This window comes from Eretmochelys imbricata, chromosome 10, assembly GCF_965152235.1.
Source record: "Eretmochelys imbricata isolate rEreImb1 chromosome 10, rEreImb1.hap1, whole genome shotgun sequence".
In the NCBI taxonomy this organism is placed as follows: domain Eukaryota; kingdom Metazoa; phylum Chordata; order Testudines; family Cheloniidae; genus Eretmochelys; species Eretmochelys imbricata.
Window position 1 is genome coordinate 30824748 of NC_135581.1, and position 27704 is coordinate 30852451.

Genomic DNA, 27704 nt, shown 5'->3' on the forward strand with positions numbered 1-27704 from the left:
GCCCCTGCGACCTGCCGTTTCTACAAAGAGCTGGATGCGATACTTGGGGGTGACCGCACCTCCACTCCGAGTACCACCATGGACACTTCAGAGCCCAGTTCAACAAGGCAGGAGGAGGAGCAGCAAAGCGGGAGCGAGTGTGCTCCGGCAGAGGAAGACACCCTGGAATCCGTAGACGCATGCAGCCAGGAACTGTTCTCAAGCCAGGAGGAAGGTAGCCAGTTGTGACGGCCAGTGCTTGGGGAAGGACAAACATCAGAGGAGGTTCCCGGTAAGCGGCTTTTATTTTTGGAAGGAAGTTATTCAGTGCGGGCTCTTATGGCGAGGAGGGTTAGGGCTGCATGCCTGCCTAGATGCGGAATAGGGCATTGATGTACTCTCTCATATCACGGTAATTGGCCTCAGTGATCTCTTCAAAGGTCTAATCCAGAACTTGGGCAATGCGCTTGCGCAGGTTTCTCGGGAGAGCCACTGTGGTCCTTGTCCCAGTCAGGCTAACTTGTTCTCTGTGCCATGAGGGGTGGGGGGACCACAGCTGCACAGAGGCAAGCTGCATGTGGGCCAGACAGAAGCTGCATTGCAGTAGAAGACCCTCTCTTGCATCCCAGGTCACCCTCAGCAGTGAGATCTCTTCCAGGACGAACTCCTGTGGAAAATGTGGGGACAGTGTTCAGTATAGGGGCCCGCTGCCGCTGTTGGCTCTCCCCAAGGCACAGAAACCCAGAGGACAGTAGAGCCGTGAAACAATCAGTCACGCTTGACCCTGTGCTTACTCACCATTTTGGGGCTCCTGTGACTTATGTGCGCTCGCTTTGGGACGGGCAAATTATGCTATTGTGTAGACTGTGCTTGCCCTTAAGTACAGGGGAATCATTGCTCTGTCTGGTGTGAACAATGCTGCCTCTGTTAAGTGTTGCATTTTGCCTTTACAGTTCCAACCTTCAGATCTCAGCCGTCTGTTATCACCGGCTGAAAGACTCCAAAGAATCAGAAAGAGGCCATAGAGACTCAAGGAAGACATGTTGCATGAAGTAATGCAGCATTCAAGTTATGAAAATCAGAAAGTTCAGGAGTGGTGGGACAGGGAAAGGAGGATCCACCAGCAGAACGAGGAGCGCCGGCACAAAAGCGCGGTGCTCCAGCAGCAAAGCACAGATCAGCTCAAAAGCATCATGAAGCACCAAGCGGACTCTATCCAGGCACTCGTAGCAATGCAGGTGGAGCACTACCGTGCCCGCCTCCCCCACCCCCCCGGCAGCCCTTGTCCCAAAACTCTTTCCCTTGTGCCCCCATGTCACCTCCAACCCACTTTCCCCAACATCCGGGTTCTTACCACCACCAGCTCCTTCCAACACCTGTAGCTTCACCACCCAGCCCTGAAAACTATGACCCTTACTCACTGCACTCAACCCCCATCACCATGCCGTATAGCCACCCTGAAGTGCAGCACTCATTGCACAGCACTCCGGACAGGAAGGCTGAGTATGATAACAGGACATACGCAAATCTGTGATTGTACCGTTCCCCACCCCACCCTCTTGACCTTTCTGTTTCCCAAGCATTTGTGTTTCTTTTCAATAAATGAACTTTCTTTTCAATAAATGGATTTTTTGGCTTTGAAAACATTCTTTATTATTGCATAAAGTAAAAGATACCTTAGCCCAGGAAAGAAACAGGCACTGCAAGTCAGCATAGTGTAACCCTTCTGCCCATCAGAGTTGGCAGCAACAAGGGCCGAGTTCAGTATCTAGGGGTTCCATTCCAAAAATACAATGCAAAACTGGCTCGAGCCCCCACCCAGTGACCTGGGACAAATATATACCACCCCCGCTGGACGCCTCCAAGAGGCAATACCTCCCCTCTCGCAAGCACATAGTCTGAGTGTAGCAAAAAGCCTTTTAATAACAGAGAGAAACAATGTGGCATTATGTTGGGGAAACACCACCAACAGGATTCATAACACAACCCATGAACAAAAAAAACCCACCCCAAGCAAATTGGGGCGTTTCCTTTCCCTTTGGTTCTTGAGTCCAGCAACCCAAAATCACCCAAAGTCCCAAAAGTCCAACAACACAAAAGTCTCTGTCCCTGGTCAGGGCAGCCCCAGTGTTCAAAAGTTTATCTGCAGAGTTTTACCTCCCAACCTGGGTGGAGATGGGGGGGGGGTTTAAGGGGCACCTACATGGTCCAAAGCTGATTGCCCCACCTCTCCATGGGGCTCCGCTCTGCCAGCCACCCCCATGAGCTGCTCCAGGCATCCGACAAACTGTTCTGCTCCACCAGCCGCTCTGCTCTGCTCGCCATCCCGCAAACTGCAATGCTCTGCTCGCCGTCCCGCAAACTGCTCCACCTTATATCTTCAGGCTCCCCCACTACTTAACACAATACTCAGTGATTTCAGCTTGTAGTAGGGGAGCCTCAGTGATAGTGCACCATTAGCCCAAAGTGAATTCAGCTCAGCAGTCTGTAACTAGACTCCTAATTGAATCAAAATTAGCTTTGATATTCTACAGTGGAAAGAGGAGGAAGTGCAATTAGCATATAAGGCCCTCACCAGGGGGGCCTATACTACCAACTATTAATACCTGTCCCCAGCCTCTCTCCATTCACTGCATTTTGGAACCCATGACCCTTGCCTAGCGAGTGCTGCTTAGTTGATGGTGAGTCCCTCCATCATAACAAAAGGCCAAGTACAGTTCCACTGTCCTTAATTCACATAATCAGGATAATAACAGTTTATTCCTGCCCCAATAACAGAGAAACTGGGGCTCCTGCAGCAGCCAAAGTGACCATCTAGGCAGGGTGGGTGTTCCTATGCAAATGAGATCAGCCCCTGAAGTTCTTTTCCACAACCCACCATGACTCGCCACCAGATGTCAGGGTAGAGCTCATCCTGACTCTGCTTACATCAGCAAACACAGATTCCTACTAACGTTAGAACCACTGCAGTTCACTCCCATGCAGGGCACCAGACATTACTGGTGGCTTTCAGCCTCAAATTGCCCCCTCAAGGCATCTCTAATCCTTGCAGCCCCGCAGTGGGCACCTCTAATAGCCCTGCTCTCTGACTGTTCAAATTCAGCCTCCAGGTGTTGAACCATGCCTGAGTGAATCGTTCACTCTTCCCTTCACAAATGTTATGGAGGGTACAGCACGCAGATATAACCGTGGGGATGCTGTCATTGGCCAGGTCCAGCTTCCCATACAGAGAGCGCCAGCGGCCCTTTCAATGGCCAAAAGCACACTTCACAGTCATTCTGCACTGGCTCAGCCTGTTGTTGAACTGCTCCTTGGTGCTGTCAAGGCTCCCTGTGTACGGTTTCATAATCCACAGCATTAAAGGGTAAGTGGGGTCTCCAAGGATCACAATGGGCATTTCGACTTCCCCTATGGTGATCTTGTGGTCTGGGAAAAAAGTCCCGGCTTGCAGCTTCCTGAACAGGCCAGTGTTCTGAAAGATGCATGCATCATGCACCTTTCCGGGCCAGCCTGCATTAATGTCAATGAAACGCCCACGGTGATCGACAAGCGCCTGGAGAACCATAGAGAAATACCCCTTCCGATTAATGTACTCGGAGGGTAGGTGGGCTGGTGCCAGAATTGGAATATGTGCACCATCTATCGCCCCTCCGCAGTTAGGGAAACCCATTTGTGCAAAGCCATCCACAATGGCATGCACATTACCCAGAGTCATGGTTCTTCTGAGCAGGATGCGATTAATGGCCTTGCAAACTTGCATCAATACGATTCCAACGGTCGACTTTCCCACTCCAAACTGATTAGTGACTGGTCAGTAGCTGTCTGGAGTTGTCAGCTTCCAGATTGCAATAGCCACTCAATTTTCCACCATCAGGGCAGCTCTCAATCTCGTGTCCTTGCACCGCAGGGTGGGGGCGAGCTCCTCACACAGTCCCATGAAAGTGGCTCTTCTCATCCAAAAGTTCTGCAGCCACTGCTCATCATCCCAGACTTGCATGATGATGTGATCCCACCACTCAGTGCTTGCTTTCCGAGCCTAAAGGCGGCGTTCCATGGTGGTGAGCATGTCCGTGAATGCCACAAGCAAACTCGTGTCATATGCGTTACTCGAGCTGATATTGTCGGAGCTCTCACTGTCACTTTGGATCATCAGGAATAACTCAACTACAAAACGTGACGTGGTGGCAAGACTCGTCAGCATACTCCTCAGCAGTTCAGGCTCCATTCCCACAGACCAAAAGGGAAGACAGAGCGCGCAGTACAAAAAATGTTGAAAGAAGGCGCCAAATGTGGACGGAAGCACAGGGCTTGCTGGGATGCAAACCAGTGCATCACAGGGCGTTGGGACAGGACCCAGAATGCCCCGCACCCCCCACACCCTTCCCACAAGCCACAGCGCCAGAATGGGAAGAGGTGCTCTGTGGGATAGCTTCCCATAATGCACCACTCCCAATGTCATCACAAGTCGCCGCAAATGTGGCCATGCCAGTGCGCTTGCAGCTGTCCGTGTGGAGAGACTGCAGCGCTTTCCCTACTGCGCTCTCCGAAGGCAGGTTTAACTCAAAGTGCTCTACATCTGCAAGTGTAGCCATGCCCTAACACTGCAGCACAGACCTCTAGCACTTGAGCTAAAGGATTGATTACAGCAGCTGTTGTCCTTGGTGAACCAGATACTTGAGAAGGGTGTATTACATACTGAAACAATGAGTTACATAAACACTAGTAGCCTTGTTTTTCAGATAGCACAGTTGGGCACTTAGATTTGGCAGGTTTTTTTTGGGAGTCAATCTAGCTCAAAATTTGGCCTCTTCCTAGCTTGTGTTATCTTTCAGTTGGGTAGAAGGGCTTGCTCTATAACAAGGTTTGTAAGAAGCCCACAATTATTACCACCACCCAGAAAAGGGAAGACTCAAACTTATAATTTGGTGGTTTTTTAGTACCACACAGTTAGCTGTTGGCTGCAGGGTACTTGCCAATATAGGTGGATGATCCACTGTGCCTTTGTTTGATCCAGAGCAGTTGTGTGTGGCAAGCTGAAGTCAGATTCCAGGGAAGTGCTAATAGAATGTTTGTGGGTTTTGGCAGCAAACCAGGAACAATGTGTACTGAGGAAAACACATATTGTAAATGAAGATATAACTTTCCCAAATCAGAACATCTTGGGGTCAACAAAAGACATCTCCCTGGCCTCAGGACTATCCCTTTACCAAATTTCAAAGTCCTGCTGTAAGCCAAATTATTATAATGGAAATGACTGGCAACCTAAAGATAGAATTCGTAACTGCTCTTTACATTAAAAAACCCCCTACATTAAAAGAACATTAAGGTTCCAAAATCAAGGACTCAAAAGTTAGGAAATGCCAGAATGAAAGATACTGAAGCATTTAACAGCACCTGATTCAGTCCCTGAGCACCATCCATCCTGTGCGCTGAATGAGACAGGGCTAGTGTGGGAAAAATAGTATGTGCTGATGTAATTAGAAACTGTATCATAATGCAGACATATAAGGGAGCCAAACTAAAGGCATATGGTTAAACTAACTCTGTCATTCCCTGATTTTTGAGTGCTTGACTTTGCAACCTTAACATTCATTTAACACAGTTTTGTATACAATTTCCTAAATTATTTTAAGATGCAAACTGAAAAACAAATCCCATCATACAGAAATTCAGGGCTCATCATTTAGATCCATTGCACAGGTCTCTGCCCCTTGAGTTAATGGGGTAACTAGTAGCGGCAGCAGACTACTGTTCTCTGTGTAGACCAGCTACTACAGAGGGGTAAGGCCAGAGGGTTTCACAACTAGTTTCTGACAGAAAAGGAGTGTTGCTTCATTTACCTTATTTGTTCAAGCCCAGTTATGAGAGGAGTTTGTGCCAGTGGATTAGGTATTGAATGATAATTGAGACAACCTGTGTCCCTCATATGCTTTTTCTGCTAGTGCTTTTCAGATTTGCTGTTAAATATTCTTAGGCAAGTAAATATCATCTACCTCAGTGGATTTATTCACACCAGAACAAGTACATCAGAATCCTAAGCTTTCTTTTATGCCGATTGAATTAAATCTTGCAAAATTGTAATAAAAATGTGTCATCCTAGGCTCAGATGTTCTAATCCATCCTTCCCGTGGCAGTAATTGTACTTAAAAACTAATATTTTACTTGCCTATTAAAAAAAGTTACTTGCTAAGGGCAAGCAGACTTTTACATTTCCAAGACTGATTTAATGAGTTATATAAAACTATGTGAAGTACAATAAGAATGAGAAACTTCTGTGTGTCACTGTAGCTAAACCTTGTCTTCAACTATCCAACTTATCACAAGGAGGAGTAGTGGTGCAAAGCATCAGGGTCCTCTAGGCTCCTCTCTGAAGAGCAAAGTTGAAATTCTCTTCCTTCCTTCCAGATTACTTCAAGAGGTCCTGAGTAGAGGGTATGGTCTGTTCTGATTAATTCAGGTTAGGCAGGGAAGACAGCTGTTTTCCATTAGCTTCATCCTGTTGAGTGAGGATCCTGTCTACCCACTCCTGAAGAGTATGCATCCCAGGGCCCCATCAGCTGTGATTCAGGATCTGGGATCTGGAAATTGAACCCTTAAGTGCCACTAGGGAAGGATGGTAAAATTGTTGATGATGCAGAAAAGGCAGAAGTGTTCAGTAAATATTTCTGTTCTGTATCTGGAAAAAGCGCGATGCCATATTCACACAGTACAGAGACCATTAAATACTTGACATTCCAGCAGTAACTGCAGAGGTTGTTAAACAGCAACCGCTTAAGTCATACATTTTTAAATCAGCTTGCACCCAGAAGTTTTAAAAGAATTGACCAAGGAGCCCTCTGAACCACTGATACTGATTTTTAACAAATCTTGGACACTGAGGAAGTTCCAGCAGACTGGAAAAAAGCTAATGCTGTGCCAATATTTAAAAAAGGGTAAACAGTGACCCAGATAAGTAGGCTAGTGGGCCTGATGTCAATCCCAGATAAAACCATGGAAGGTCTGATACAAGACTTCGATAATAAAGAAGTAAAGAATGGTCATATGGTTAATCCTATTCAACAGATTTGTATGGAAAATAGGTCTTGTTAAATAAACTTGACATTGGTTTGCGATGAGGTTGGTAAAGATGTTATTGACATGATATAACTAGACCTACCTATGCAAGAAGTTTGACTTAGTACCACATGACATCTTGATTAAAATATTATCACTGATCAAAATCAAGGTAGCCCATGTTAAATAGATTAAAGTGTCCAACTAACAGGTCCCCAAAAGTAATGTAAAGGGGAGTTATCAACAAATAGGGGCAGTGAAGTTCTCTAAGAATCTGTTCTTGGCTCAATGGTATTCAATAGGATTATCACTGATCTGGGAGGAAACATAAAATCATTATTGGTGAAGTTTGCAGATCACACAAAACATGGTGGAGTGGCAAATAATGAAGGGGACAGATCAGTTATACAGTACAATCTAGATTGCATGGTAAAATGAGCTCACTTGAATAACATGTTTTAATACAGTTATATGCGAGGTCATATGTCTAGGACCCAAAAATATAGGTCACAGGACTGGACAGGGAACTGTACCCTAGAAAGCAGAGACTCTTAAAAGGATCAGGGGTCCTGGTGGAGTCTGACTGAACATGATCTCCCATGATGTGATGGCAAAGAGACCTAAAATAATCCTTGGATAAATAAACAGGGGATTATGGTTAGGAGCAGGGAGATGGTGTTACCACTTGTGATGCTGATGTATATATAAACCCTGCATCAACTGAGAAGAGGTTAACTAGAGCCTGAGAGGTGGAAGATGTGTTGATTGACAGTATTCTGACAGACTTTCTTTGTTTGGGACATCAGTGAAAGAGACCGAGCCGTAGGCAGGCTGGCCTAGTGGTCACAGCTACAGTAGTTGGTGAACAGGGGCTGGAGGAATCACTAGAGCTGGGTTCTTTTGTTAGTGTTACAGAGCATTGCTGATGCTGCACAGTTGTTAATGCTGCTATTCTTGGAGCTCCAGTGTTAGCTGCTCTCACAGAGCGTGCAGCATGTTGATCCAGCAGACCCTGATGTTATTCAGAAAGAAAGACCACAGGCTCAGTTTGTTGGTGAAGGCGCTCAGCCAGGTTTATTATCCACAAAGCACGGTACGAGTGCCCTGTCCAGTGAGTTATGCCTAATTCAATACCTAATCCACTGGCACAAACTCCTCTCATAACTGGGCTTGAACAAATAAGGTAAATGAAGCAACACTCCTTTTCTGTCAGAAACTAGTTGTGAAACCCTCTGGCCTTACCCCTCTGTAGTAGCTGGTTTACACAGAGAACAGTAGTCTGCTGCCGCTACTAGTTACCCCATTAACTCAAGGGGCAGAGACCTGTGCAATGGATCTAAATGATGAGCCCTGAATTTCTGTATGATGGGATTTGTTTTTCAGTTTGCGTCTTAAAATAATGTAGGAAATTGTATACAAAACTGTGTGAAATGAATGTTAAGGTTGCAAAGTCAAGCACTCAAAAATCAGGGAATGACAGAGTTAGTTTAACATGTACACCCGTGACAAGGTAAAGGCTCAGTCAACATAACAGAATGCTGTTCCCTTCGTTGATAGAAAGATGCCCCTTCAATGACTTCTCCTTTTATACATTGATACACACAACTTATGTATTACATTCCAGATGTTGTTAGTCACCACCCCTATACCTTGTACCTGCTAGTTTGAACAAAACATCCTCATCCATTATCCTGTCATTCCCCTCCTTATCTTATGAGGGGTCAGTGTATTCCTGTGCTACCTCTTGGGAATTTGTTTACGTGGTAACTTGAGCATTCTGGGTGTTGTTGTACCGTCCTCACCGGTCAGGCATGTGCTGACTTGATTAGCCAATACCTGGTGTGTTAGTATTCTGCCAAGGCCAGGCCTAACTCTGGTTCATAGCCACTGTTAGTTAGCAAAAGTCAGGGTCAGAGTCAGGCTGGGATCAGAGACCAGAGATGAGAGGCAGTACCAGGTTGGAATCAGGAGGCAGGAATCAGGGTCAGAGTCAGGCCATAGTTGAAGACCCAAGATCAGAGGCAATACCAGGCTGGAATCAGGAGGCAGGAATCAGGGTCAGAGTCAGGCCATAGTTGAAGACCCAAGATCAGAGGTAGTACCAGGCTGGAGTCAGGAGGCAAGAGTCAGGCTGGGATCAGAGACCAGAGATCAGGATACAAGGTGAGGTCTGGCATTGCAGCAGACCAGAAGTCTATGTGATTGCCCACAAAAGTTCCTGGGCCACCCTGGAGGGTTAAATAGGGTGCTTGGCCAATCAGAGGACCTCAGGGTACTGTCGTCACTCTGGGTCCCTTGGGCAGTATGTCCTACAGCACCTACTCCCCACAGTGCTCCCTGGTTGCAGGGCTATATGGTGGCACTGTGGAAATATCAGCTAACCCTGGCTCTCAGAATTCTAATCCATGGATCCTGGCAATCAACACCTGGAAGGGGAGGACCTATAGTGTGACCTGGCCAGAGGGCCAAGTCATCATCGTTCCACATCCCTGACATAGGCGTCACCTCCGTGCGTGCTCCGGGGCTGGAGCACCCACAGGGAAAAATTGGGCGCACCCACCGGCAGCTCCCCACCCCACCCCCCACCCCCCACCTCCGCTCCGCCTCCGCCCCTGAGCGCACTGCTGGGTCCTGCTTCTCCCCTATCCGTCCCAGCGCTTGCGCCACGAAACAGCTGTTTCATGTGGCAAGCCTGGGGGAGGGAGGAGGGGGAATGCGGCGTGCTTGGGGGAGGAGGCGGGGCCAGGGCAGGGATTTGGAGAGGGATCGAATAGGGGCAGGGAGGGGTGGAGTTGGGGCGGGGTGTGGACGGGGCGCGAGCACCCACCGGCGCTGATGAAAGTTGGCCCCCGTGATCCCTGACACCCAGAGGAGGACAGTGGGGCAGAGCTGCTGAACTGCCAACTCATGCTATGAGGGGGTAGTGAGACAACAGTAAGACCCCTTTATATGGCACACATGGGACCATGCCTGGAATACTGCATGCAGGTCCCGTGTCCACATTTGAAAAATTAGAAGGGGTTCAGAAAAGAACTATAGTACTTATCCAAAGTTTGGAAAACCTCCCTCCCAGTGAGAGGCTTTGCCTATTAAGTTTATCCAAGAGATGATTAAGGGGAAGATATCTGATACTAGAGGGATCTTTAATCTAGCAGAAAAAGGCAGGACAAGACCCAATGGCTGGAAGCTGAAGCCAAACAAATTCAGACTGGAAATAAGGCAGCAAGAGGAATTAACCACTGGAGCAACTTACCGAGGGATGTGATGGGTTCTCCATCACTCAGAGTTGCTCATTCTAGATTGGATGCCTTTCTAAAAGGTCCAGTTATATCCACTATTTTATTGACCTCTTCAAACAACTCTAATGGAGTGGAGAGGCATGATTTTCCTTTACACAAGTCATGGTCGTCTGAGCAGGACCGGTGCAACCACTAGGCGAACTAGGCGGTCGCCTAGGGTGCCAAGTGGTTGGGGGTGGCCAAAAGCGCGCTCCGGGGAGGCAGTGGAGCGGAGGTGAGCTGGGGCAGAGGGGCGCAGGGAAGGCCGCCTGCAGCAAGTAACGGGGGTGGCGCACAGGGGAACCCGCTCCCCGCCCCAGCTCACCTCTGCTCCGCCTCCTCCTTTGAACGCCCCGCCGTGCTCTGCTTCTCTCCCTCCCGGGCTTGCGTGCCAAACAGCTGATTGGCGCCACAAGCCTGGGAGGTGGGAGAAGCGGCGGCGTGCTCGGAGAGGAGGCGGAGCAGAGGTGAGCTGGGGCTGGGAGTTGCCGCACGGCTTCCCAGGCCGAGGGGAGTTGCCGCACGACTCCGTGAGGGAAGAGGGGGTGGCGGGGAGCTGCCATGGGGGGGCACTTCAGGGTGGAGGGGGGTGGCGGGGAGCTGCTGTGGGGGGGTGCTTCAGGGCGGAGGCGGGGGCGGGGGCGGCGGGGAGCTGCTGCAGGGGGGACGCCTCAGGGCGGAGCAGGGTGCAAGGTGGCAGTTTCACCTAGGGCGCAAAACATCCTTGCACCAGCCCTGGGTCTGAGTCCCTGTTGTATTACAAACAGCTAGGTGCTTGATCATTCTATCTTCAATTATAATTTCAACCTATATGCTAATTTTTAAAGTCCTTCAGAGGTCGAGTGGCAGTGTTGAAGTGCAACGATGAAGCACGTCGTGAAGCTTCATCATCGAATCATGTCCTTCCAAACTGTAATGTTCATTTAGCAAATGGTCACAGCTAGCTGTTTCTCTCTCTTTGGTGGAATCCTAGATGAAGAAGCCCTGCTGCCAGCCCCTCAGAATATCTCTATCCTGTCCACCAACATGAAGCACTTCCTGACCTGGAGTCCAGTGACGGTCCCTGGAGAAACTGTGAGATACTCTGTTGAGTTTCAGGGGTAACTCGCCTGTTTTTTCTCCCCTCTCTGGATGCTAGTTGGACAAAAGCTTTGCATCCCCTGCACATGGCATACATAGGTCTATGCACACTGATACGGGAGAAATGTGACAGTTCCATCAATAATAATGCAGAAGTGGGAAAAAAAATGTCATTGGCCTCATGCGGCGCCTGCCTGCAGCCCAGGTCTTTATCATTAATTGTGTGCTATTTGGATCACAGCAGTGCCCACTATGGGCTAGGCGCTTTCCACACCGCTATGGAGACAAAGTCTCCGCCCCAAAGAGCTCACAAGCTAGGAAGACAGGCAACCGACAAAGGGGGGGGAGGGAACAGAGAAACATACAAGTGAATTTTTTCCCTGCCGGCAGATTATTTTGGAAAATATATAGGAGGGTTCTGAAGAAATAAAGTCAGTAGAATATTCAGTCACCTTGCTAAAAAGAAACTGTAATGCTAAAAGCATCTGCATCGTCACTGCGGCTGCATCACTGAGTTCATTCACTCCAGCTTTCTCATTCACTCCAAGGAGGGGTTTTCTCAAACAGCTTCACACGTCTCGCTCACAGATACACTGAAGAATAAGGGAGGCTGAGATGCACTCCTATTGCTTCCAGCCACTCCCATTATGCCAGCCCCAGGGGTCCCCTCTGATGGCAAACAGTCTCAGGTTGTGTGGTAGGAGGGTTGGACATCTGATTCTATTGGAGTTTGTCTGCATGTGAATTTTTAGTTTAACAAATATTAATTCGTAAAATTGTGAATTCTTTTGTAGACAGGGCACAAACATTTGTTCCTAGTTGTGTTTTTAACCCTAAGCTGCATGACTAGCTACAAACATAAGAACATAAGAATGGTGATAGTGGGTAAGACCAATGTCCATCTAGCCCAGTATCCTGTCTTCCTACAGTGGCCAATGCCAGGTGCTTCAGAGAGAATGAACAGAACCGGGCAATCATCAAGTGATTCATCTTCGGCAATCATCAAGCGGTCCATTAGCATCTTGTCTGCAGTAGAATGTGTGATCATGTAAATTAAAACATGACTAAAAATTCAATCTTAGACATGTCCCCCAGGGTGAAATTCCCCCTGAGCAGAGCCCAGCACATGGCCTGCGAGCCAATTAAACTCCACTTAAGTTCTCAAATGTGCCTTGTGCTTGTGGCTGTATGCTCTCCCTCTGCAAATGGTGGATGTCACGCTTCATGTGCTTCTGGTAACAAAGAAGAAAAACCTGGAGAAGAAAAACCTGGAGTAGTACCCAGGTGAAGCTGATTCTGGGTAGAGTCCTTAGAGGATATGGGATGGTTAAGGGGTGAGGATAGAGGTGTGTTATTTTATCCTGTATTGCCTGTGTGCTTTTCTTTGCTTTCCCCAGGGAGTATGAAAGAGATTATGCCAACGAGATCTGGATACCCATCAGCGAATGTTCGCTCATCATTGTGACTCAGTGCAACGTCACAGAGGACATCTCTGCCACCGTGCCCTATAACCTACGCGTGAGGGCAAACCTAGGTTCTCAGGTTTCAAAGTGGAGCACACTAAAAGTTCTCTTCAATCGCATAACGAGTAAGCTCTCTGCCTTCTCCTGACAGTCACATCACCACCTGGGATAACCAATATAAAATGTGTTCCTTTTGAAAAAAAAATGTTTTCATAGATGTTGAAACAGCAGATCAATTCACACTGTAAGTACAGGGAGTAAATAATAAGTTGCAGTTCTGTTACTGAGTATTTGCGTATTAATATATCATTACTCATACATAACAAAATAGATACTTTTTATTTACTAGTGATCACTTTAATTACTTTTTAATTCTTAAAAACAGTTTATGTCAATAAATGTTATTTTAAAATTAAATTCCTTAAAAAGTAATAACAATCTTAGAATAATAAAGAAATGTAGGACTGGACGGGATCTCGATAGATCATCTTGTCCTGTCCCCTTCACTGATACAGGACTAAGTGTTATCTAGACCATCTCTGACAGGTGTTTGTCAAACCTGTTCTTAAAAACCCTTACAGTCAGGAAATTTTACCTAATGTCCAACCTAAATCTCCCTTGCTGCTATTTTCACCCATTACTTCTTGTCCTGTTCTCAGTGGTTAAGGAGAACAGTTTATCACCCTCCTCTTTATAACAACCTTTTACATACTTGACTGTTATCATGTCTACCTTCAGTCTTCTCTTCTCTAGACTACCCAAACCCAATATTTTCATTCTTTCCTTGTAGATCATGTTTTCTAGACCTTTAATCTTTTTGGGGGGTAGGGTGGGGGAAGGTTGTTTTTTGTTTTATTTTGCTCTCCTCTGGATTTCCTACAATTTGTCCACATCTTTCTCCAAGTGCGGTGTCCAGAACTAGACATAGTACTCCAGCTGAGGCCTTATTGATGCTGAGTAGAGTGGAAGAATTACTTCTCATGTTTTTTTTATAACAGCCCAGCTAATACATCCCATAATGATGTCCGTTTTATTTGCAAAAGTATTACATTGTTGGTGCATGTTTAGTTTGTGATCCACTGTAATCCCTGATTCTTCTTTGCAATACTCCTTCCTAGGCAGTCATTTCCTATTTTGTACTTGTGCAATTGATTATTCCTTCCTATGTGGATGTGACGGGGTGTACCATGCTGGAGGCCTTGCGGTCCTACCCCACCCTGCCCCAGGAAAGGAGCAGTGAAGGTGGGTTCTCCAGGCCTGCCTAGAGAGGCTGCAGAGAAGCAGCCAATCAGAGCCCAGCAGGCTCAGTTAAAAGGCGCTTCAGGGGCTGAGCAGGTCAGTTGCTGGTGGGGACCAGAAGGATGAAGGAGTGGAAGGCTGTGAGACTCCATAGGCAAAGAGACTGGGGAGAAACCCTGCTCCAGCAGGGATAGGACTGGAAGCTCTCCAGGCACAGCGGCCTGGGAGAAAGAACCCTGACAAAAAGGGGGAAGAGACTATTACAAGTCCTTTAGGCAAGCAGGCCTGGGAGAGACCCTGCTCAGACAGAGAACCCAAGAAGGTGATGGGACAGAGTGGAAAGCAGCCCAGGGAATACAGCAGTAGCAACTAGTAAAGAAAGCAGCACGTGGCTGCTACTTATAGGGTCTCTGGTTGGGACCCGGAGTAGTGGGCAGGACTGGCTCTCCCTACTGGTGAAGTGGCCAAAGCCCTGAGAAGAGCACAAGTTTCCTTTTGGAGCCTGAGAAAGCGGCTAGAGTTTAAACAGGCCCAGAGACAGGGCTGAAGCCCGCAGAGAAGGCCAACCATTTGTTGGACTGTTACCCCAGCAGGGTTCCTTCATACATTTAGACTGTGTGTAGGTTAGCTGGAGAGTAGTTGCTGACAGGCACTGTGAGCAGAGATAGAATGCAGGTTCACACCCAGCTCACGAGGCGCTCACGAGAGGTTAGTGGCCCTCGTTATGGTGTAGGACTTTGCATTTGTCCTTATTGAATTTCATCCTATTTATCATGATAATAATTTATTAATATTAACATATTTTAATTTATTAATTATTAACATATTAACATAAATTAATAAATAATTTATTAATATTAACACACAGCCAGAAATTACTGGTGGCTCACCTCAGGCCTGGGCTCCAATTGGACCAGGTCACACTGGGTCTAGGTCGCACACTTTTGCGGCAGTATCTTGTTCCTCAGATTCTCATCTTTCATTTTAAAGAAAAGTGATTCTCCAGCCTTTCCAGTTATGGAGAACTCCTTGCACATGTGATCTGATTACATCCTGCGCACATCGCTGTGTCTGAACACTGCTATGCTGGCTGCGCAATGAGTGTGGGGACAAATTCCAACAAGTGCCTTTCTCTACATGTATTTGGCCAGAGGGATGTTATCCTTCCTGTTGTGGGGAAGGGATGTTGGGCCAGATTCTCAGCTATGGCCAAACACACATTCCCTGCAACTTGCACCCTGTGTTGTGTGCAAAGGAGACTCAAAGGTCATCTCTGCACTGCCCTGATAACTACACTTAGCAACCCTCGCCGTAACTTAAATATGTGTATGTTTCAGTATTTAGTAGTAGCGAGTCCAAACTTTGTTCCTATAATACTGCAAACATGGAAGGCTTAATTCCAGAACTGTAGCAAGCCTTGATTATCACAATAGCCATGCAACAAGAGTCATTTACAGCAGTGTTACACACAACGCTGCAAGAATAAACATCACCTACAGTATGCAGGAAACAGACTGACTGATTTCCACCCACAATCCCCACTCCTTAATGGGAGCTACAGGGGTCAGCATTTTGGAAAGTCAGGCCAATAGGAACCAATGTCAGAGAAAGGTTTCAGAGTAGCAGCCGTGTTAGTCTGTATTCGCAAAAAGAAAAGGAGGACTTGTGGCACCTTAGAGACTAACCAATTTATTTGAGCATAAGCTTTCGTGCATCCGATGAAGTGAGCTGTAGCTCACGAAAGCTTATGCTCAAATAAATTGGTTAGTCTCTAAGGTGCCACAAGTCCTCCTTTTCTTTTTGTCAGAGAAAGGAGTTTCAAAGCATGTGTTCTGGGTCTTTGGAGAGAGTTAGCACCCCTTGTCCAGAAGAACCAGTCTGGTCTGGTTTCTCAGCACCCTCTGCCCTACCTGGTTCTGTAATTGCTTGGATGGGGCCTTCAAACAAAACAGTTCCTCCCCCCACAGAAAACAATTAAAGTTTGTGCAACTTAGCTATTGTTATTGCTAAATACCTCGACCTAATAGAATAAAATCCACCCTGGCCCAAGGGGCTGCTACTATCTCTAGAAACAAAGCAGGGTAGAGAGGGAGGAAGATCAAGGGAAACTGCCACAGAGAATCAATTGGCTGCCAATAAAGCTCAAGGGGAGTCGCAAAAGGGAACATTTCCTGCCTCTCTTCCAGTCTGGGAAAGGGGGTTTCAGGGTTGCCTTTGGTGGTGGTAATAGTGCTGCTTCTGTGTTTGACAGCTTTCCTCACCCCACCCGTAATGGAAGTCTCTGCAGACGGGTATCACTTACTGGTGAAGCTGGAAGACCTGGGACCAGCCTTTCAATTCCACATATTCTATTGGAGGAAGGGCCAGGAAAGTTGGGTGAGTTTTGCCCTTGCTCTCAGGTGAGAATGGAGAACACTGCATGGCTTAGAGTGAAAGTGCATGGGATATTTTTCTGAGCACAGCATCCTTCTGCCCTCTCTAGTCCCCTGCTATAGCATGTAGCACAGGGGCGGGCAAACTTTTTGGCCTGAGGGCCACATCAGGTTTCTGAAATTGTATGGAGGGCCAGTTAGGGGAGGCTGTGCCTCCCCAAATAGTCAGACGTGGCCTGGCCCCCGCCCCCTATCTGACCCCCCTGCTTCTTGCCCCCTGACGGCCCCCCGGGACTCCTGCCCCATCCATCCCCCCTTCTCCCTGACTGCCCTTGACCCCCTGCCCCTGACTGCCCTCAACTGCCCCATCCTACCCCTCATCTCGTTCCTGACTGTCCCCCTGGGACCCCTGCCCCATCCAACCACCCGTTCTCCCTGTCCCCTGACCGCCCCCGGAACCCCTGCCCCTGACTGCCCCCTGCTGCCCCAGCCAACGCCCCTCTCCTTCCTGACTGCCCCCATTCAACCCCCGTTTCCCACCCTCTGACCACCCCGACCCCTATTCACACCCCCACCCCCTGACCACCACCCCGAACTCCCCTGCCCTCTATCCAACCACCCCTGCTAGCTGCCCCCTTACCGCGCTGCCTGGAGCACCGGTGGCTGGGGGTGCTACAGCCGCATTGCCCAGAGCACCAGGACAGGCAGCCGCCCTGCCCGGCTGGAGCCAGCCACGCCACGGGGCAGCACAGAGCACCAGTTCAGTTTCAGGAGCTCGGGGACCGGGCAGGATGGTCCCATGGGCCGTACTTCGCCCACCTCTGATGTAGCAGCTACGATCATAAGCCAATTGTGGTGTATGCAGTAATGTAACTGGAAAGGAAGTCCCTGTCCAAGACAGCTGCCATTTTGTGTTTCACTTCTCATGCAAGAAGTCACAGAGCAAGTCTTTATGTTTAAGCACATTGCACCATTACAATTAAAATAATCACAAAGTCAAGATGTCTGCCCTTCTGCCAGGTCTAATTGACCTGCCCCTAGCCTGGGCAGGCTGTGGTTTGTAGATTCCAAGGCCAGAAAGGACACTGTTTTCATCTAATCTGACCTCCTGCATAACACGGCCAGAGAACTGCCCCAAAATAATTCCTAGAGCAGGTCTTTTTAGAAAACCATCTAAACCTGATCTGAAAATTGTCAGTGATGGAGAATCCACCAAGACCCTTGGTAAGTTGTTCCAATAGTTAATTACCCTCACTATCAAACTTACGCCTTTTCCCCCAGTCCTAATTTGTCTAGCTTCATCTTCCTCCAGCCATTGGGTTGTATTATATTTTTCTCTGCTAGATTGAAGGGCCCGTTATTAAATATTTGTTCCCCAAGTAGATATTTAAACTCTTTCAAGTCATTCCTTAATCTTCTCTTTAAACTAAATAGATTGAGCTGCTTGAGTCTATTACTATAAGACATTTTTTCTAATCTTCTAATCATTCTTGTTGTTCTTGTCTGAATCCTCTTCAATTTATCAACATCCTTCTTGAATTGTGGATGCCAGAGCTGGATGCAGTATTCCAGCAGCGGTCATGCCAGACCCAAACAAAGAAGTAAAATAACCTCTCTACTTCTACTCGAGATTCCCCTGTTCATGCATCTCAGGATCGCATTTGCTCTTTTGGCCACAGTGTCACACTGGGAGCTCATATTCAGCTGACTACCCAAAATCACCCTCAAATCTCTTTCAGAGACACTGCTTTCCAGGGTAGAGTCCCCCCATCCTGTACCTATGGCCGACATTCTGTGTTCCTAGATGTATACATTTACATTTAGCTGTGTTAAAACATATATTGTTTTCTTGCGTCTAGCTTACCAAGAGATCCAGATTGGTCTGAATTAGTGACCTGTCCTTGTCATTATTTACCACTCTGCCAATTTTTGTCTCATCTGCAAACTTCATCAGTGATGACTTTTTCTTCTTCCAGGTCACTGATAAAAATGTTGGCTAGTGTAGGGCCAAGGACTGTTCCCTGCAGGACCCCACTGGAAACACACACACTTAGATGCAGACTTTAAGGCCAGAAGGGACCATTCTGATCATCTAGTCCAGTGGTTTTCAAACTTTTTTTCTGGCAACTCAGTTGAAGAAAATTGTTAATGCCCATGACCCAATGGAGCTGGGGATGAGGGGTTTAGGGTGTGGGAGGGGCTCAGGGCTGGGGCAGAAGGTTGGGGTGCAGGGGTGAAGGCTGTGGGGTGGGGCCAGAAATGAGGGGTTCGGGGTGTGGGAGGGTGTTCAGGGCTGGGGCAGGGGGTCGGGGTGTGTGTGGGGGGGCTCTGGGCTGGGGGTGCAGGCTCTGGGGTGGGGTTGGGGATGAGAGATTTGGGGTGCAGGAAGGGGCTCCAGGTTTGAGGGGGGCTCAGGGCTGGGGCAGGGGATTGGGGTGCAGGGCTGGGGCATGGGCTTACCTCTGGCGGTTCCTGGTCAGCAGTGCAGCCGGGGTGCAGAGGCAGGCTTCCCGCCTGTCCTGGCACTGCGGACCGCGCTGTGCCCTGGAAACAGCCAGCAGCAGGTCCAGCTCCTAGGCGGAGGTGCACAAACGGCTGTGTACGGCTCTCGCCCACAGGCACCGCACCCCCCAGCTCCCATTGGCTGGGAACCGGACAATGGGAATGCAGAGCAAGTGCTTGGGGCAAGGGCAGCACGCAGAGCCCCATGACCCCCCCTGCCTAGGAGCCGGACCTGCTGCTGGCTACTTCTGGAGCGCAGCACAGTGTCGGAACAGGCAGGGACTAGCCTGCCTTAGCCGGTGCAGACCAGAGCTGCGACGACCCATTGCCTTACATTCCGCAACCCAGTACTGGGTCGCAACCCACAGTTTGAAAACCACTGATCTAGTCTGACCTCCTGCCCATTGCAGGCCACAGAACCTCACTAACCTATTCCTGTGATAGACCCCTAACCTCTGGCTGAACTACTGAAGTCCTCAAATCATGGTTTAAAGACGTCAAGTTACAGAGAAACCACTCTTTACTCTAGTTTAAACCAGCAAGTGACCCATGCCTCATAGTGCAGAGGAAAGTGAAAACCCCTGAGGGTCTCTGCGAATCTGACCTGTGAAAAATTCCTTCCCAACCCCAAAGATGATGATCAGTTACTCAGAGCGTGTGAGCAAGACCCACCAGAGAGATCCCTGGGAAAGAACTGTCTATAGTAATTTGGAACCCTCCCTCTCCCATCTTTAACCACTGGTGATATTTGCTAATAGCAGTTGCAGATGGGCCACATGCCATTATAGGTGACCTCATTATACCATTCCCTCCGTAAACTTATCAAACTCAGTCTTAAAACAAGTTACGTTTTTGGCTCCCACTGCTCCCCTGGGAAGGCTGTTCCAGAACTTCACTCCTCCAATGGCTAGAAACCTTCTTCCAATTTCAAGCCTAAACTTTTTGATGGACAGTTCATATTCATTTGTTCTTATGCCAACATTGAGCCTTAATTCCTCTCCCTCTGTTCTATTTATAGAGAGCAATCAGCCTTCGTTTAGTTAGGCTAAACAAGCCAAGATCCTTAAGTCTCCTCTTGTAAATTAGGTTCTCCGTTCCTCTGATCATTCTAATAACCCTTCTCTGTACCTCTTCCAGTCTGAATTCATCTTTCTTAAACATGGGAGGTCAGAACTGCGCACAGTATTCTGGATGAGGTCTCCCCAGTTCCTTGTATAATGGCAGTAACACTTCCCTATCTCCTTCCCAATCTCCTTTTACTACACATCCCTGATTCGTCTCCAGAGCAGGCCCCTCCTGTGCATTGAATGATGCAGGGGTCCTGTGGAAAAAAATACTATATTAAAGATTGTGGCCTTGCCTACATGGCAAAGCTACACCTATTTAACTACAGGTAGGGTTTTAAACCAATTTAATCCCTTGCAAACCTATGTGTGGATGTACTGACTATGGTTTACATCAGACTTATTTCAGTTTATCTTAAATTAATTAGGAATCATTTAAGCAAATGTACCTGATTTAAATAGGAATAAAACCAACCACACGGGAGTTTGAACCAGTTTAACGATGTTGATTTTAAAAACCCAATTTAAATTAAAACAAAGCCACTTTGCCATGTAAATAAAACATAATGCATTCACACAAGCGGGCAGGACTGAAGTTGCACGGGCAACTCTAAGTCTGGCATTTCCTAACTTCTGACTTTGTGTCAGAAGAAGGTTATTAAGATTGCAGTGTTTTATAAATAACTTCATAGGTTTAAAATAATAAAAAAAAATCTTATGTTCAATTATAAAACTCCCCCCTCCCCACCCGCAAATGCAACATGAGCAGGCTGTGAGCCATGCAGCATTAGCACTGATAGTTACTACTTGAGCTGAAGGATTACTTATGTTAACTGGTAGCGGGAGAAGCCTCATATCCACTATGGAGCAGCCACTAGAGGATGATGTGTAACTCACTGAAACAGCATTTTACATATGCAGGAGTTCTGCATTTTACAGACAGAATACTCAAGCTCATAATTTGGCATAGTCATTCTCAGCGACAGTGTAGCTAAATGGCTGAGACAAACATCTGTCATATTAGAAGCCTGGGTTCTGTTCCCAGCTCAACCAGAAGCGAGCTTGTGCCCCATGTTAATTAGTGCTTTGCTAAAACATATGGAGGCTAATATTTGTCTTCCTCTTAGAATGGGACTATGTGAGGATTTATAATAAGGGCTGTGTATTACAGAGAAGTATTAACAATAGTTAGTGACTAGACCACAAAGTGTCCTGGCTCCCAGCCCAATGCACCTTCCCCTAGAGAAAGATATTCTGATGGGGAGGAGGTTCTGATTTTCTTGTGTCCTGTTTGTAATTCTGTGCACATTGAATGTATATGGCACAGGAGGCTCAGCAGGGCCTGCTGGGAGATGCACATTGCATCTGGAATATTCACAGAATTAAAAGCAACTAGCAAAATGTGTGTTTATACAGCTTCCTCTACTGGCTGGCACACAGAAGATAACAACCCACTATTGCTATTAGTTAGCAGAGTCCCTCCTCTAGCTTAAGTAATAGCAGTGTGCTGTCGGTTCACACCCATTCAGTGGTTCATTACCGTTGCAAATGATGGAATTCCTTAGGTTTTTTTTTTTTAATGAAAAACTAATGAATTTCCATGCAAAACAAATACATTAAGCCTTCCTCTCAGCGTGTCAGCAGTGTGATGAATGTGTCACAAAAGCCTGAAGTGAGGGACACAAATGAAAATGGAATGCTTCCCTTAGCGGAAACAACTCTGTCTCTCTAACCTCTGTTGCAATTCTGCATCTCAGATGTAAATAAAGTAAGGGGATCCCAAAATTGTGGAGTGGAGGGGACTTTAGTCCAGAGTGCGGGGCAGAGTAGAGGTTTGTCTGCCACTGCACTCTCTCCCCTCATAGTCTATCCCTGCCCTCATTCATTCCTTCCCTCACCTGTACCTCTCGTTCACCATGTGTGAGAGCTTGTTCCTCTCACTCACAGGCCCTGGTCAATGAGTTATCGCACACATTTAATGGACGGGAGAGGGGCGTGGCATTCGAGCAGGAACCTGGGGTCACAGAGTTCTTCCTGCCTTCCTCTGGCACCCAGGATCAATTGCCTAGGGCTCTAGGCCCTGTGGCCTCCCCTCCCTTCCCTTCCCCCTGTACATGGAGATGCCTTCACAACCTCCTGACACAGGCATTCGCTCCAATCAAGCCTCTGTTTGCCCTTGGCTTATAGTGCCTTTCATCCCATCCCTTCTACCCCGGTGGCTGTCCAGTCTCACTCTGCTGCGCTGTTTCCCACCCCATAACCTCCCCCTCCATTTTCCCTTTCTATCTCTTGGTTCCTTAGTTCCCACTCCCTTCTCCCCATTCCTCTCTGACTCTCCCAGCCCTTTCTCCCTACAGCCTACAATCAGGCCATCATTGCCCGCAAGCCCCCTGCTCTCACTGGGCTCTGGACTCTGACCTCCTTGTCATCGCCTCTGGCAGGTGCACAAGAAGACTATGAAGGGGATCAGCTCTGTGGTGCATCTGGACACCATGGAAGCAGGAGCTGAGTACTGTGTGAAAGCCCAGACCTACGTAGAGGCCATCAACAGAAGCAGCAACTTCAGCCAAACGCAGTGTGTTCGCGGGCCAGGTGATGACCAGACTTCCTCACCAGTGGTATCAGGGAAGCATGGTGCAGTGACTCTCTATGCAGCTGCCCAGTCTGCCAGCATCTCTCCTCTTCACTTCTGCCTGCTGTCTCTTGCCCTGTACACAGCCTGCTGCAATTGTTTCTGCACGCGGGGTGGGTGTGTGGGAAAGAATCATCCCTGCACTGGCAGGGCAGTGTTTGATTCTTTTGGACCACACGGCTCCCATTGGGGTCAGTGAGAAGGACAGGCCCTGCATTTCTCTCAGGATCTGTAATTGTGTCGCTTGCCCTCAAAGGCTCTCTGCTGAAGTCCTCCTTCCTTCGTCTCTAGATGGTGGCAGATCTACATGGATGATGACTGCCATGGTGTCCTTCGCGGGATTTGTTGTAGGTGTCTTGGCCCTGCCTTTCCTGGCCTGGAAAATCAGTCAAATCTTCCAGTATTCCTGCTGTCCAGTCATTGTCCTACCAGACACCCTGGTAATTTCTTTGTCTTCCTTGTTATTTCTGGGATGCTGTATATTTCCAGGGAGGAAGAGGCTGAGTGAGTGAGTGGATGTTGCTCCTTCCAAGTGGAGCTGAAATCCAGAGGGGAATGATTGGCACATTTTCAAACACAGCTGCCTGAAGCTAAGTGCCTAAATCTCAATTTAGGCACCTCAGCAAGTGGCCTGGTTTTTAAGGCATCCAAGCACTGACTCAAACTGCAGGGTCTCAGCAGCTCTAGGAATGAGATCGCTTGTTTAAGCCCCTACCTATGGATGCGGGTGGCCAGCATAGGGTCCCTGCATTAGCAATGTTGGCCTGTTCTGCTTTCCTAAGTGGAGCCCTGAGCTGTGAGATGACAGCCAGGCATCCTGAGCATGCTCCCCTCCTACTTGGGGGTCAATGGCCGTGAATCTGGCTGGGTGCCGAAGGCTGCTGACTATGCCTGGGAGCAGGCCAGAGCTTTGGGCTGGTCATCTAGGCCTGCCTAGTGAGGAGACTCAGAACAGCGGAAGGCATCAGGACTGCACCAGCACAGTAGAGCACGTCCTGATACAGCTTAATGATGTGCAATGACATCAATGCAGTTATACTGGGACAATCATTGTCAGTGTGCACAAAGCTCTTGGATTCCAGCATAAGCTCCGACTCCATGGGTGCTCTGGGGCTCAAGTACCCACTGGGAAAAAAATAGGAGATACTCAGCACCCACGAGCCCTAGTGGTTCCTGCCCCCTTGCCGCCCAAGTTTCGCACTGGCTGTCTGCTCACAGGGAAGGCCCTAGCCCCGGATAGAGCTTGGGTGTGGAATGTGATAAATTCAGTGCTGCTCCCAGCTTCTGCCCTTGGGGCAGGGAGTTTGTTTATAAATACAGGTTTCAGAGTAACAGCCGTGTTAGTCTGTATTTGCAAAAAGAAAAGGAGTCCTTGTGGCACCTTAGAGACTAACCAATTTATTTGAGCATGAGCTTTCGTGAGCTACAGAGCTCACGAAAGCTCATGCTCAAATAAATTGGTTAGTCTCTAAGGTGCCACAAGGACTCCTTTTCTTTTTGTTTATAAATAGAGACAGGGTGATTAAGATAATGTAATTTAATGACAAGCCTTTTGTTAAGGATCATTAGATGATCCTGAAAGTATTGCCAGGCACTCCAGTTAAAAGATGGAGACAAAGGGTAGGAATAAATGGTCAGTTTTCAGAATGGAGAGAGGTGAATAGTGGTGTTCCCCAGGGATCTGTATTGGGACCAGTCCTATTCAACATATTCATAAATGGTTTAGAAAAAGAGGTAAACAGTGAGGTGGCAAAATTTGCAGATGATACAAAACTACTCAAGGTAGTTAAGTCCAAAGCAGACTGCAAAGAGTTACAAAGGGATCTCACAAAACTGGGTGACTGGGCAACAAAATGGCAAATGAAATTCACTGTTAAATGCAAAGTAATGCACGTGGAAAAATATAATCCCATCATTTTTTAGGTATAGTTGGGATCTAAATTAGTTGTTACCCATCAAAAAAAGAGCTCTTGGAGTCATTGGCAGTATTCTGGAAGCACTATGTTTCTGGAGTACTGCACATTTATAAGAATACTTCTCACTGTGTCTGTATCGTCCTGAACTGCAGAACGCTCACTCTCCAGAAGACTTTAAAATTATCTCCAGTCATCAAAGGGACAGACGCAACTGAATAAAGTAGCTGTCCTTAACGTGCAGCAAGACCATACTAGGGAACTAGATGTAAATAAGTTTGCAGACACTTTCATCCAGAAAGCTACAGTGAGACAGAATGTGTTTAAACTGGGATGTTAGTGAAGACAGCTTGTAGGTGACTGCAATGATTTTAATATACTGTAATTCATGATAAAGGAATTATGTAGTTCATAATTTAATCATTATTAAAATCGTGAAGATACCAGTGAGAGACATATGTTCATAAGAACGGCCATAGTGGTCAGACCAAAGGTCCGTCCAGCCCACTATCCTGTCTGCCAACAGTGGCCAATCCCAGGTGCCCCAGAGGGAGTGATCCTAATAGGTAATGATCTAGTGATCTCTCTCCTGCCTCCATCTCCACCCTCTGACAAACAGAGGCTAGGGTCACCATTCCTTACCCATCCTGGCTAATAGCCATGAATGGACTTAACCTCCATGAATTTATCCAGCTCTCTTTTAAACCCTGTTATAGTCCTAGCCTTCACAACCTCCTCAGGCAAGGAGTTCCACAGGTTGACTGAGCGCTGTGTGAAGAAGAACTTCCTTTTATTTGTTTTAAACCTGCTGCCCATTAATTTCATTTGGTGGCCCCTAGTTCTTATATTATGGGAACAAGTAAATAACTTTTCCTTATTCACTTTCTCCACACCACTCATGATTTTATATACCTCTATCATATTCAATAACTAGAATATGAAAGAAGTGTATAAATATGCTGAAAATAACCTCCCCCCAAAACTGGCACACACCTCTTCAAAAGCACCTCATCCCCAATACACACCTCTTCAAAAGCACCTGCCGGCAACAACAAAAGTCACCACTTATGGATTCCAGCATCCTAGAAGGGCAAGAATGTCTGACAAGCTGCTTTCCAAGCACATCATCCTCCCCTGTTCTGCCTCTCCCGTGCTCCTGCATTTGTTGCGTTTCTCTTTGCAGGGAGAGAATCAGCCAGTGGGGGATAGCTCTTCCCCCACTTACTCTGAGGGGATTTCCTAGGCTGGAAACTAGTCACCTTTGCAGGCTGGTAAAGCCTATCCCGTAGGGAGTCCCAGCCTCAGCTGTCATGGCCTAGACAGCCGTACTTTGGCCATAGAGGCTCCCCCAGCAGACAGTGGCATCCCAAGGCAGTTACCTATCTGGGAAATGCTCTGCAAAGGGAGTGGATCAGAGGGCACAGATACCCATGGTGCTGATCCCACACAGAGCCATTGCTTTGCTTTTGCTGCCCCTGTTGGCCAGGTTGAGGGCTCAGGTCTGTAATCCTCACATCAGGAGCAGGCTGGCTGCCGGAGTTGGGAAACCCACATTACTCAGCAAGGCTGGCTCAGGGTGCCCCCCACTGCAAAGCCAGTAACAAGCACTTGTACCCCAAGTCATTTAGGTGCCTTTGAAAACCCCACCCCAAATGACCTGAGGGCCATAATCCTCTGGGAGTGGGGGGACGGGAGGGATTCCTTCAAACATGCTGAAGGGAATCAATAGGAAACATGGGATTCTATTAAGAAAAGGATAACTCCGTCTGTCTAGTAGGAGATGCTTCTTGGCAGCCTGAAGCTATGCAGCTGTCTCCCAAAGGAAGCATGTGGCTTAGGACACCGCACATAAGACTGAGGAAAGCATTGGATACCATACCTTGGGGAATGACTCTGCAAGCGTGGCCTGAGGTTAATTAAATGACCTCTAGCTTCTCTGAGTCCTTGCTGAGTGAGAAGGAAGCAAGTTTCTGGGGCTGCTGGGCCCTGCAGAGCTGGGGCTCTGGGGAATTATGCCAGACAAGGCAAGAAGGGCCTTGGAGGGCAAGCAAAATGTAGGCAGAAAATGTTTCTAACTCCAAAATGCCCCTGCAGGACAATACTACATCAGCACAGGCTGCTCAGATGCTTTGCATGTCTTTGTTTTTACAGAAAGTTACTGAGTCCCCTGCAATGCTAATACACTGCAGGAGTGAGGGGACTGAATGTTGTGACGTGGCTGTGCACGTGATTCCCCGCAAAGAGATTCTCCGATTGTGGATTCAGGACGCACTTTAAAGCTGCCCAGAGATAACCAACCCTGTAGAAAACCATCTATGAACAGATCAAGCAGATTGTGCACTGGGAGCCTGGACACAGCTCCCACAGACTCAGGGTATGTCTACCCAGAGGGATCAATGGGAAGCTTTTTGATGTATGTCTGGTAACTCGCAGGACGCAAGTCGAACCAAGAGTGTGCACATGGGACTCCAGTTCTGTTTTTAATTCACATTCTTGTGACCTTGGGAGTCCCTTATGGCCAACTGCCATAGGGCTCTCATACTATAACTCACATCAAGCCTCATATACTCATTGCCCCAACATACTGTTGTCACAATATATGCATCTCAAAGGTATCATGTAAGGTATCATATGTAAACTGGTGACACACTGGTCACCCCAAAAATCACTGATGTATGTGTGGGTTGACTACAGAGAGTTATAAATGTATGCTGGAAATATGTTCGTAAAATGTCTTTGAGAGGCAGACCATAAAACCAGACTGCCCTAGATAAAGAAATGTGTACCTACCTGTCTGACCAGCTTTGTCATAAGCAGAGGACAATGGAAGAACAAAGCCATCAAGTTAAATAGGTGGGGGAAAAGACTGTTTAACAATCACATTGGGGGACCGAATTTACACCCCAGGAAGCCTTCCTGGCTCTTGAGGCGGAGACAATGGACTTTGAGTAATAGAAGGGGAGCAAAAAGACATTTTAGTGATCCATCACTGAGGAGACAAAGGGTACAGCACCCTTGGAGTCTGTGAAAGTTGAATCTCCCTAGCCTGAAAGGCTAGGAATGCTGGTACCTACATCAAGTTGAGGAAAGTTAAGAATGTAACTTTTTAAGATTACGTTCTTGTCATTA

At 47.6% G+C, this 27704-nt stretch overlaps 1 protein-coding gene across 1 annotated transcript; it reads left to right on the plus strand.

The window, feature by feature from the left end:
* The first annotated feature begins 1019 nt into the window (after positions 1-1019).
* On the plus strand, positions 1020-25818 carry IL20RB (interleukin 20 receptor subunit beta). The gene is made up of 7 exons (XM_077828794.1): positions 1020-1230; positions 11284-11410; positions 12788-12978; positions 16344-16468; positions 22472-22622; positions 22954-23102; positions 25759-25818. The coding sequence occupies exons 1-7, from the start codon at positions 1020-1022 to the stop codon at positions 25816-25818; spliced, it is 1014 nt and encodes a 337-aa protein (XP_077684920.1).
* Positions 25819-27704: the final 1886 nt, after the last annotated feature.